Here is a 12,768-nt window from a genome sequence, read left to right on the forward strand (position 1 = left end):
AGAGTGCCCACGATGTCTAGATGGTAAAAATGTAGTCTTGTTAGAAGGAAGCTGCTGCTTTGTCCTCGATATCCACAGAGCATCTGGCTTACTGATTCTGCATTGTTGAGTAGGAGGTTTAAAATGGATGGAATCATAGAAGTATTTAGGATGGAGAAGACCTTTAAGTTCACTGAGAAACCCATTAACCTAGCAGTTGAGGGATGTAGTCAATGTCTTTGGTCATGCTTCAGCAGAAGCACCATGAGGCTGGCTGGCATCTAGGGAACATGGTCTCTCCTTATCTCTGAGGATACCTTGCACAGCCAGAGTACTTGTGGATAGGCAGCAATATTCACCCAGCCACAAGAGTTTGGGATAGTTTGGAAAAATATTTTGAAAATAATCTGGATCATGCATTTTGAAAATAATGTCAGACCTTCTTCTGAGAACCTTAGTAAAGGTGAAAATCAGAGCAGATCACACATTTTGAGTTCCTAATAGGAATTCCTTCCTTTGAGACCTCGTGGCACTTTTTTCCCACCTCTCAAATATCATGGATATAATAATGTATTTTCGTTAGCTGGGGACCCACTGTTCCTTGTACTTGCAAAGTAATTATTTTAACACATCTGAGAAAAAATAAAGGTCTTTAACAGCAACAAAATAGTGAGGGGAAAAAAAGGGTAATAATTATGTAACAATTAGTCTTTAACACTTTTTGGTACAATTTTACTTCTAGTATTCGTGATTATAGGCCTCCTTAAAGGCACATATTTCTGTGAAGAAGATGAATAAAGTGAGTGATTTATAGATTAAAAGCCAAGGAATTATGACACAGTGTTAAAGAAGACAAGGAAGCCGCTCAGTTTGGGCTTTTTAACAAAGCTAGAGTGACAGTGAGATCAGTGAAAAGAGACTGGAAACAAGAAGAATCAAGTACAAATCAAGTTTTCTTAGAAGTAAGAATAACAATGTTAAACATGATACAGCTAGCACTAGGCATGTCTTGCAAGGGGTAAGTACACAAATGAATACTATTTTGATGCCAGGAAAACAGAAGGAGAAAATGCTAGATTGCAACAGCAAGTGACCCACTACAATGTTTTGTGTAGCTCACGCAAAAGCAAAAAGCTCCCACAACAAATACTAGGTTGAAAAAATAGGCACAAAGTAGTAGCTAAAGAGACTAGGGCTTAATTTTACAGTATAAGAATTCTGAAAAAAATTGTATTCTCTTTATGCAGATCCATATTTCCTTGTGGATCAACAGCACTGGAAGTAGAACTAGTACGAAGCCTCTGTGCTTGAAGAACAAGTACTCAGCAAGTCCCTCTGAATCTGAAAGACATTCTGTAACTTGGGTTCCAGTTTAGCCATGCCTGTCCATGTAGTTACCTTCAGCCTGCGGACAGTGGTTGATAACTACACTGATGAGATAGTCTTACCTTTGTCTGTCACAGCTCCATCTGGCTGGCATTCTTTGACAACATCCTTAAGGTTCAGGGGTCCTTGTCTCCCTTTTACATACCAGGCAAATATTTTAGGCTGGACATTAGGAAGAACTTCTTCACAAAAGGAGTAATTAGTCTTTGTAATGGGCTGCCCGGGGAGCTGGTGTAGTCATGGTCCCTGGAGGTGTCTAAGAAAAGAGTGGATGTGGCACTTAGTGCCATGGGTTGACAAGGTGGTGTTGGGTCGTAGGTTGGACTTGATGATCTCAAAGGTCTTTTCCAAGGTAGTTAATTCTGTGATGCTGCGATTCTGTGACTCTAGTGTCTACTTCCCATGGGTGGACATTTCTGCCAGCTGGGAACAGTAATGAATTAATATTTAAAGTTAGGAAAGAAAAGGGCATACAATAAAAAATGGGCTGGTCTTATAATCATAGAATCTCAATCTGATATTGTGAATGAAATCAGACAGGTTTTCTCTTCTTTTTCTCTTTTAATAAAAAAGGGGCAGAATACAGTTGTATTGCCCCAGCAGTGAGTCTCCTAAATCTTCCTGTGTTTGCAAAACACTTGGGACTTTGACAACATGAGTATGGTGTGTTGTGCCACAAGTAATTTCAGGTTCCCAAGGTATGTTTCAGAAGAAGAAAATTATTTATTTGAGAGTTTTTCAGACAAACACACTGTGAAAAAGATATGTACAAATATATATATAATATTATGGACCTTTGAATTGGATGCCTAGGAAAGAACAATGCATAGTTGATAAAACACTTAATTGAGAACCTCTATACACATAAACATGTATCTACTCAATTAAATTTGCTCTTCAGAGAAACAGCACCATTAGAACTAGAAACTGAGGCAAAATAATGCCATGAATATTCATATGAATTTTTAAATTAAATCACTTTAACTCTGTTTCTCCCCTCTGAGTATTTATTTTCTGCTGTTAATTAATGAATGTTTATTCTCTAGTGAATCAGTGAATTAAATGTTTTTCACAGAATATTCAGGATGAACAAATTTTTAAATGTTGTGATATCAATACTGGCAGAGGAAAATTGATGATGCTCCTCAAATACAGAGTAGGACTGTTCTCAGCTATCCTGCTTTACCTAAGTAGAGGATCTGGATACATACCTACTTTAAAAAACTTTATTGTCAGATGTGCAAGTAAGTGAATGGTGGTAAAATTCTTTACTCATAAACCATGATTTTCTTGCAAATAACTTCCTCATAGAACAAGGCAGCAAATTACTGTATTTGTATTTATTCTCACAGTTTTATTGTCTAACATAATATGTATTTTCACTGAAAACAGAGAATTTCCTGTTGTTATTCCCAACTGTTTGTGACAGTGATGTATTTATTTCCTACAACGGGTCAAGTAGCATTGGTGCATTGAATGGACAGGGAAAATCTCTCTTGCGCTTATGTAAATTCCAGAGATTTCTCCAGAGATATCCCCCCCCCTCAAAAAAAAAAAAAAAAAAAAAAAAAAAAAAAAAAAATCTGACTCAGTCATGACCACTTTTATTATTACAGGTGGTCCCGAGACATACTACATTTCATAGAATCACAGTATCAGTAAGGTTTGAAAAGATATCTAAGATCATTGAGTCCAGCCATTAACCTAATGCTGTCACATCCACCACTAGCCTGTGACCCTAAATGCCTGGGGAATGTTTAGCCTGGTGGCACTGTTGGGAAGCAGCCCCTCTGTGCTTCTGGGCTTCAACTGGTCAGGAGCTGGAGTGCAAGAGGTATGTGAGAGGCTACGGGCAGGGTCTCTGCTTAGCCCATAGAACAGGAGTAAGGGGGCTCTCCTGCTCTCCCTGTCAGCATGGGCCTTTCCTGCACTCATCTTTCCATCAAGAAGCAACAGGCACGAGTGAGTATGGTTGGAAAATCATCCTGTTTTATTAACATGTCCACAAAAAATCCCCCACACTGCTCCCTTGGGACTGTGATGCCCCACCCCAGATTTGTAAGTGCTCATGGTTGAAAGAAATGACATTTAGAGGGTGCAAAAAAACTCACAAAGTTTTATCAGTAAATTACTGTTACAATTTGATATTAAAGTCCTTTGCCCAAATGAAGGTGCAAATGAGGCCAAATGCTGGTTTAAGAATAATCATTTTACTTTGTGTACCAATTTTATTAAGCATATGGGAAGAAAAGAGCAAGGTGGGGAGGAGGGAGAGAGAGATACAGAGATAGAGGAGATAGTACAAGCAGAAGATAGCTACCACTGAGTGCTTGTTTGAAGTATAAGCTGCAAATGTTATTAACCCTTTTCTTACTTAAACTTTGATCAGTGGTCATAGTCTTTGATCATTGTCTTCATCCATGGTGGTGATGTGAACATACCAAACAGAGGAACAAAAAAAGAATGAAGCAGAAGAGATAATGCAACAAATCATATATCAAACAATTGCCATTCCAATAATTAAGAAAATAATTCTTAATTATTTCTTTATAAGAAATCATTACAAATTGCAGTAACCATGAGCCCCACCCTATGAGTCCTAATGATTAGAGTGTAGACATCAACCCGGAGATAGGGCTCCAACTGTCTAAACCAGTCATTTGGTTTCATGGATTGAAACAGTTCTGCAGTTTAGCCAGTTATTTCTTTCATTTTAGCTCATGCTTTCTTAACGGAAGTAGAGGCATTATGAAAGGTAATGCAACATTCTCTATCGGTTGAATATAACATTCCACATACATCTTGTTCTTTAAGTAATTAAAGATTAATTTAACTAATCCTCATTGATTTTTTAAAATCTTTTTTGACACTTAATGGATTTGCAATTTAAGTTCCCCAGAGGCATACTTTGTCCAACTGCTTGACGTATGCGCTTGCTATGTGATGTTTTCTATTGTCCATTGATGTGATCTGATAACTATATAAAGTGTAAAAAGCATTTTAAATCTCAAAGCCTATCCAAATGGTACAAGATAGTTCCTCATCTTGCAAATCCAGGTGTCATTACAGTCTAACAAATATTTTTAGGGAGACAATGGGAGCACAATAGTCTTTAACAGGTAGTGGGTGCAAGGGTTTCCACAAGTACTGCCTGTTGGATATGGGTCCAGTGCATCTTAATTTCCAGGAACTGGGCCCAATGTTAAGCCAAGGGGTGAAAAAGTGCCAAGATAGGCCTGTGGGGTATGTGCTTGGGGATGGTAACATCCCTCAGTGCTTTATCAAAACGTACCACTTTGGGATAGGCTATGGGCAGATCTCCTCAGGTGCCCTTGCTCCTTTTTAATTTATGGCATGGTTACCTGCTACACTGAAGTTAATGTCTCAAGAGGGAACAGCATCTCCCTTGCCAAGAATTTTTTCTCTTACCGGGACACTGAATTTAATCCTCTGAAATCTTTCAATGTGCTCAATAATATATTTTTTAATGTTTCCCATTTTATCTGTGTCTGGACCCCCAATCAATACATCATCAATATATTGGTAAGTCCTTATCCCCTCATCTACTGAAATTGCAGCTAATTCTTGGGCTAGGGTAAAGTAGCCTAGTGTGGGGGAGTCTTGGTATTGCTGCAGTATTTGGGTGAAAGTGTATTGGATCTCCTCCCATGTGAAGCAAAACAATTCCAATGGCTCTCCTGAAATGGAACCAGAAAGTACCAATCTTTCATGGTGGTGGTGGCTAAACTTGGATGATCTTCCTGTATTATGGCAATTAACTCAGCAATGTTAGGCTGAGCAGCTAATGCTGCTGTTAAAGGTGCAGTATTAGCATTTAGTTTTCCACAATCCATACTCAATCACCATTTTCTGTTTGGCTTTTTTAATGGCCAAACAGAAGAGTTACAAGGAGAGCAAGTGGAAGCTATTATCTCCTTTTTTCACAAGTCTAACATCACATGGGAAATTCCTCCTGGACTTGATGGAGGTACATTTTGTAGAGAGGTTTTTGTGCCCTGAAGGCAGGTTTCTCACTTGCTGTGCAAATTTGTCATCATGAACAGTCCATTCTTACAGACATTTCTGGAAATAGGTTGGAGGCCTTTGGGGGTTTTGGGTGGCCTTGATATCCCTGTCCAGTCCAAGGCCATTTCTTGGCCTTGTTCCTGTGCTTAGGTGGTTCTGCATCATGCTTATCTCTGGGAGCTACAACAAGGATGTTTGTCCTGAAGAGGCACTGCTCTGCTTGGGCCAGCACAGCCTACTGTGTGGCTGCCTTCTCCAGCCGTATCATGTTCTTTCCCATGGCATGTTATTACCAAAAATCCTTGGTTATTATCAACAATTCTTGTATTTTATTACCAAAATACTTGGTTGGATCCACAGCCATCCATCCGTATATTGCTGTTTGAGACATACACATTAGCCCCTTATCTCCGGGGATATTACAGGGCACAGGATTAGGGCCAGCTGCCATCTCCAGAAATCTGCCGACGCTGGCAGCAGGTTGCTATAGCTCTGGCTGTCTTGTGAGGCAAGGGCACTGGAACACCCAGCACAGTGCACCAAGTGCTCTCCTGAAGAAAGAGGCCTCTTGCTTGGGGACAGCTGGAGGTGAGGACCTGTGTAGCATACGCTCAAATGACTTCCTATTCCATGCCATCAAATCCTCCTCCCAGAAAGTGGTCTCTTCGGAAGTGATTCTTTCCCTCATATGCCACATGAGGTCACCTTCAAAGCTGAAAAAACTTTCTTCCTCCCAATCCAAGCAGGGTGGATCCAGGTCATAAGAAAGCCTGCTATGGACCCACCTCGGTGGATCCAATTCAGTACTTGTGGGTGTGTGTAGCTGACTGTCCCAGAGCTCTTCTCATGCCTTGTGTGGGCTGGGCATGGGAAGACTCTCTTCCTCAGTATTCCAATTTTTTTCTGTGCTGTCCTCTCCTCAGGACAGCTTTTGGTCTCTGTTATCTTCCCAGTCTTTCTCCATCTTAGCCAAGGCCTTGGTCACTGGTGCTGACAGGAGTGCCCCTGCTGCCAGTCCTACTTGCTGCCCACTGAGGACATGGGCTTCCAGCTGGCTTGACGTGGAGGAGCTGGGGGGTGACCAGCAGGGCCTGTGAATTGCAGCTTCTTGGCTCTCTGCGTCTGCTGCTGTGGATGTTGCTGTCGTCCTCATATCCATCATTTCAGCCTCCCAGGGAGGCTCATAAATCAGGGTCAAAGTTGAGCCTGTTTCCCTCCTGCTTAGAGGTGGGATACTGAGCTGGGATATCCCATTGTTAAAGCCCCAGTACTCTGACCATGCCTAACATGTGAGGGGCAAGGGGGTCTTCTCTTTTCTAGCACTCCAGTTTTGGTCTTCATTATGTTCCACTTGAGACAGCTCTTGGGGGTTGCAGAATTTAAAGACTTCCCCCTCCTCTGACAAGACCTCCTTCTTGGTCTCTGACACTTCCAGGACTGCCCCTGCTACTACCCCACCCATTGCCCATTGAGGGTGTGGGCTTCCAGAGGGCTTGATGAGGAGCTGGAGGGTGGGCAGCAGGGTCTGTGTGCAGCAGCTCCCTGTCTCTCTGCGTCTGCTGCTGTCACGTACTTGACAAAGTCAGAAGAAGCTGCTGCCTTTGGCATCTCTTGAACTTTGGCAGTGAGAGGCACTCAGCGCTCCTCTGCCTGCACTACTGCCTATGGCTGCCTGTGGCCCACCAATGGGCAAGAGAAGAAAGACAAAGAGGATGAGGTGGAGGAGGAGGTGGTGGTCCCGTCCCCCTAGTCTGTCACCGTGTGACTCTTTGGCAACCTCTGCCACTGAGGCACTCAGGGGAGACGCTGCCTCCTGAGGGAAGTCTTCTCCTGGGATTTGGCACTCCAGATCTTAGTGTTTTTTAAATAACCTCCTGTCATGCGTGGCCCTGCGTGACAGTGGACTCTAGGCACCATGAGACCCCTGCACCACAAAAGACCCAGGAATGTGCTGCTGTGATCATGGTACCCCATGTGCAGTGACCCCAGTGGCCTTGTAACAGCTGGGTGAGGATGCACAGAGCGGGCTGGGGGGGCTTCCAGCAGGTGGACCCAGCTGGAAGCAGCCATGCCTGGCATAAGGCTGCTTTCTCCTCACAGAGGCTCCAGCTGACCCAAACCATCACCCGCACATAGCCCCAGTGCCTGTGGCCCTGCTTAGCTCAGCCCTGTCTGCCTTCAGCTGCTTGGGGTGCCACCACCCTGGGCAGCCAGTGGCTGGGGAGTGATGTCCAGGTGTCAGAAGGGTAAACTACTTGTTGATAGAATTGCTTTGTTAAGGTTTAGGGCTTTCCACCCAGCAACCCTTTCTGTGCAGAACTGTAAATTAGTCAAAGAACTCCTGTGTGTGGATCAGCCTCTTGCACACTGAGTGAAAGACAACACCCAGTTGTTTTGGGACAACAGGGGGGGACATGGGGACAGTGGCAGTGTTGTGCTGTAGACCTGCAGCAGGGAGTGCCTGGAAAAAGCTCAAAATTTTTTTAAAAGAGTGGGAGATTTGGATCCAAAATTTTGTTTTGGCCCATGACAAATAGAAGTATAGAGCTGGAAAATAAACCAAATTGAAACTTCTTAGAGCTTTGATCACAGTTTTAGTTCAGGCTCAGGTTTAGCAGGTAATTTTCTCTCCTAATTAGAAATATTATAATCAGCAGTGGTTGTATGTTTGTTATTTATTTCCTTTTAAAACTTTTTTTCTCTTCCAAAAATCAAACAAGTTTGAAGTATTGTTTTGCTGTTAAAGACAAAAGATTGGCTATCCTCCAAGTGTCAGTCTTCATGCAGCAATTTATCAGCAGGATGGCAGCTTTAGCATGGCAGCAGCAGATTACAAAAGAACACAAGAGAATCAGAGAGTAAAGCAAACGTAAAGCTTGTGGAAGTTTCAGTTGCCATCCCTATCTAGTTTGTAAATGAAGCAAAATATCACATCCATTTATGCTTCAGCAACACAAATATAAATGTATTTTAAAATGGAAAATATTGAAAAGGCACGTAGTAGCAATGTATTTGCATGCTTGCATTTGCAAGTTGTAAATATGATCATATGATACAAAGAAATATTCTCAAGAAAGAAAAGCACGTTTGCAGTTGGTAGAAAAATGGAATCTACTTCCATTCTTTTGAAGTCATGTCTAAATGTATTTCTGTTGCTGCACAGGAATATCTTGGTGCTCTAAACTAGCCTTAATGCAGACATAGAGATTTAAAAAAATCTTCATGCATTAATAATAAACAAATATTTTTTCATATTTTGGGTTAATTTTTCTAAAATGGTGAATGACTTTGATCTTGATCTGGCAGAGAGCCTTGTGTGCTGCACTGTTTTCAATGGATCAAGGAGAATTTTGTGGCGTACCCCCTTCAGTGTGGGAAAACAGCATGGCTGTTGGCTTCAGAGGGAAAAGGGCTGTATTTGCCACCAAAGAGCTGGAGATGGTGTCTTGTGACAAAAAAGTGCAAAAAACAGTAGGTCAATAGAAAGTCAAAGACTGATCTGAACTGTGGAGAAATAGAGTGTTAACACAGACATCTTTTCCCCTTCAGTATGATTATTCATCTCTCTCTCTCTGAATCATAGTTATTCCCTACAGAGACATCTATGACACTCCAGCTAAATATTATCCCCTATGCTGAATTTTCCATTCGTTACAGGTAGGAAAGACAACGCTAACCAAATTTCTTGCTGTCATCTAGTATTTTATTTTGCTGCAGAAAAATGTGCAGCACTGAAGGTGAGAAATAGTGATGAATTCCACAAATTCGGGGAGATTTCTCACTACCAGCCCTGAGACATTTGAGGTATTTTATTTTTTAATTGTCTTAAACTGACAAATACAGAAGATGGGTCACAATGGAATACACACACATATCTAACTGGAAGATGAAATAAGAAATGAAATTATCTGTATCAAATATGAAAGGGAAGGTAGCAAGGCAGAATGACAAAACACAGGTTTTCTGTCTGCATGTGCAAATTTGAAAAGAACTGAAATGAGAGGCAGTAATGACGAAAAAATGGCTTCTGGTTGTACTAGTTTGAAAACAAACTAGTGGGAGACACCAAGTCAGAATAACAATTTAATAGGGCAATAAAAGGAGGGGGAAAGGAAAAAAACAATAAAAGCGGATAACACTGGGTTAAACTGACAGAGTTAAGATACAACCTGGCACCCTGTTAGTCAGGGTGGTGGTGGCAGTCTGGTAGAATGGTGGCTGCAGTCCTCCCGAAGTGGCGATCCTGTAGAAAAAAAAAGTCTGCTCCTCCTCAGAAGGTCCAGTGGTGGCTGTGTAGCTCCTGTCCTCTGGAAATCCAGTGGAAAGGCCTTGTCTCTGGTGTTCAGCCTCAGCTTATATCCACGATGGGATGCTTGGTTCCTCCCTCTGGGTGGAGCATCTCACAATGGGATAATGAGTCATGAGGCCAGGTGTTGATTGGGCTCAGTAACAGAAGATAGTCCGGAGGGAGTTATCTATGAGTCATGCGGCAGGACAATGATGGGCCATTAACAGCAAGATAGTCTGGGGGGAGGAGGCAAGGAAACACTGCCCCACCTGATTTCAACAGCTCCTGAGGATGGTAATAGAATACACTGCAACCCAGGACACTGGTCAACAGTCCAGTATATCTACAATTGCAATTAGATGTTTTAATTTAACTAAGAGTTAAGTAGCAGTATTGCTAATCCAGAAGTTCAGCATTAATAAAAAAACCCTAATTCAAATGCATCACTCTTATAAACGTCTTGGGGGATCTATGAAATCTAGAAGGAAAAAAAGAAATGAGCAATATCCTTTTTATAAAAACACTAATTCCTACTGTGTCATACTCTTCACACACAGGAAACAAATCTGAAATCTATAAAAGAATCAAAGGCTGACACTCTCACACGTCTTCTTACAGAGCAAAGTTAGTGGTAGAACCTCTTCCAGATTATTTATTCCTCATGTTTACCAGTGCACAGTGCTATAAAACATAGGACAGGCTGGTAAGCTATGTGATGCTTAAGAAAGTGGAGTTTAAATTATCTGGCCATCATCTCTTGAAACTCATTTTTGTCTGTTTCAAGTTCAAAGAATTCAGTGACAAAATTCAAACAAAGACATGTAGATCTGAAGTGAATACCAATTAATTAAAGCAACTTCGTAAGAATCAAAAGCTTTATAAATTTTAGTTTCATTTTTACGTTAAAGAGTTTTGTTAAATAGAATAATCTGAAAATTACTCAGAAATCACAGGAAATTTAAAAATTACTGAAATTTGGAAAACAAAGGATTCTGCATGACTAAATCAAGAACTACTTGCAAATATGGACTGATTTAAAGATAAGTTTTGCTATTTAATTTAAAAATCAATTTTATTCTTCCTAAAGAAAACCTGGAAAAATTTTTGAGCACTGCTGTAACAGTTTAGGAAGTTGAGACAGGTGGTATGTGTGTACACTATCTGAAATGCTTCTGTTCTGTCTTGGAAAACAAAATTTGAAACATTGGCAGGTATTCAGAACATAGTCACACCTTTTTTCTTTCTTTTTAGCAGGTCCTATTTAGATATTCTCTATGCACTCTTCTGTTCCGTACTGCATTTCACTACATCTTTATGTGTGAATTAAAGCACTGAAATGTGTTTTAAAAAAATCCTCCATCTGGAAAAAAGAGATAATGTGTGAACTCAAAAGAGATAATGTGAACTCAAACAGATTGAGTTCTTCAGATAGGTTTCTGTTTTAGAGCAAATAATTGCATTATGAGTTAAAAAAATAAATACGTGGTGAAGACAGCTGCAATGCTCTTCAAAAGCAGACAGCTTCTGTAAGACTTTGGCAAACTGCTATTCTACATCAAGATAATTAAGGCAAAGTGCATTTTTCTCCCTATTTGGAAACAGGGTAACAAAATTCTAACTTCATGCTTTCTATTTGCCTGTTCTTATTTCATTTACAGGAACTCCCAGATTCTCTGAAAGAACGGACCTATCTGAAAGAATGGCACGTGTACAATACATTGATACAAACCATTCCAGCCTACATTGCAATATTTCAAGATCTGAGAGTACTGGAATTGTCAAAAAATCAAATCAACCATCTTCCAGCAGAGATTGGTGAGTTGGTCCAAGATATTCAGATATTTATACACATTCCATTTAACTCTATTGCAGGGAAATGAGCATCCATGGATATTCTTGTTAATTTACTGATAATTTTTTTCCTTGTTTACACTGAACAATCCCCTCTACATTTTTATATCTCTCTGTCTTTAATTATACTTGCCAGATTGTAGTGAAAACCATGTATGTAGTATGGATCAAACATGGGAAAAAGTTAGCACATTTTTGCTATCTGATTATAAGGCAGTTATTGCTTATATTCAAGTAGTTGGAGAGTTGTTTCTGGGAACAGGTGGTGTTTTATATTCCTTACAGGTTAAGAAAAATAGAAGTATTACAGAATTTTAAGCCTCAAACAAGATGAATCAAAACATAAGGTTGTGGGGAAAAGGAAACAAAAATAGAATCCTGCAGAAAATATAAATTTATATTTTTTAAAGCGTTCAGTAATGATCTTAATTTAATAAAGATATATATTATCGAATAATTGAGTCATAGAATAATTTGGATTGGAAGGGACCTTAAAAGTCATCTAGTTACAACCACACTGCCATGGGCAGGGACACTTTTCATTAGACCAGGTTTGTCAGAGTCACTTCCAACCTGGCCTTGAATGTTTCCAGGGATGGTGTTTCCGCCACTTTTCTGGGAAACCTGTGCCAGTGCCTCAACACCCTCACAGTGAAGATTTTCTTCCTAATACCTAATCTAAATCTACCCAACCTGATGTTACGAGTTTTAGAGAAACAAATTCTTAATGCTTTCCTGTGTTAGCCCTTGCCGTTTTAAGTTCCATAACAATAATTTTAATGCTTGCCTCCCCTGTGTTTTTGGATCTTACAATATAAAAGCTTGTTTGACAGATTATATTGATATTGAGAGGGATTTACTGCTCTTACAAGGAAAAATATAGCTGTAACAGGTGGCATCTTCGAGAGCTGAAGAAACTGGGCCCACCATGGGTTTGCCACTGTCGAGCCCATGCACCCAGCTGTACTAATACCTCAGCCTTAGATTTTAAATGCAGTAGTCCTAAGATTTCCCCATTATTTCCATTCCTTATGTACACTAAGAGAAAACAGCTTAAAGACTAAAACCTCCACCTAGCTTGATATCATAGGTTTAACTAAGAAAAACAGGAAGAGGGAGAGTGTCCTGAAACACAGAAATCTGTGCTAGAACTTTCTATTCTTTTAGTATTCTATTACTCAAGTAACACCTATTTGAGTGTTTTGATTTATTTACTAGTACTATATTTTGCAAAGAAA

At 40.4% G+C, this 12,768-nt stretch overlaps 1 protein-coding gene across 3 annotated transcripts in view; it reads left to right on the forward strand.

Annotated features, from left to right (window-relative positions):
- Positions 1-12,768, forward strand: part of LRRC2 (leucine rich repeat containing 2) — a 92,643-nt gene that overhangs the window by 26,111 nt on the left and 53,764 nt on the right. For all 3 annotated transcript variants that reach the window (XM_082301564.1, XM_082301565.1, XM_082301566.1), the window contains one exon: positions 11,338-11,494. In XM_082301564.1, the coding sequence (XP_082157690.1) occupies positions 11,338-11,494 (157 nt within the window). The remainder of the gene's footprint in view (positions 1-11,337; positions 11,495-12,768) is intronic.

The sequence above is a fragment of the Coloeus monedula genome (genome assembly GCF_965178545.1).
Source record: "Coloeus monedula genome assembly, chromosome: Z".
Taxonomy (NCBI): Eukaryota; Metazoa; Chordata; class Aves; order Passeriformes; family Corvidae; genus Coloeus; species Coloeus monedula.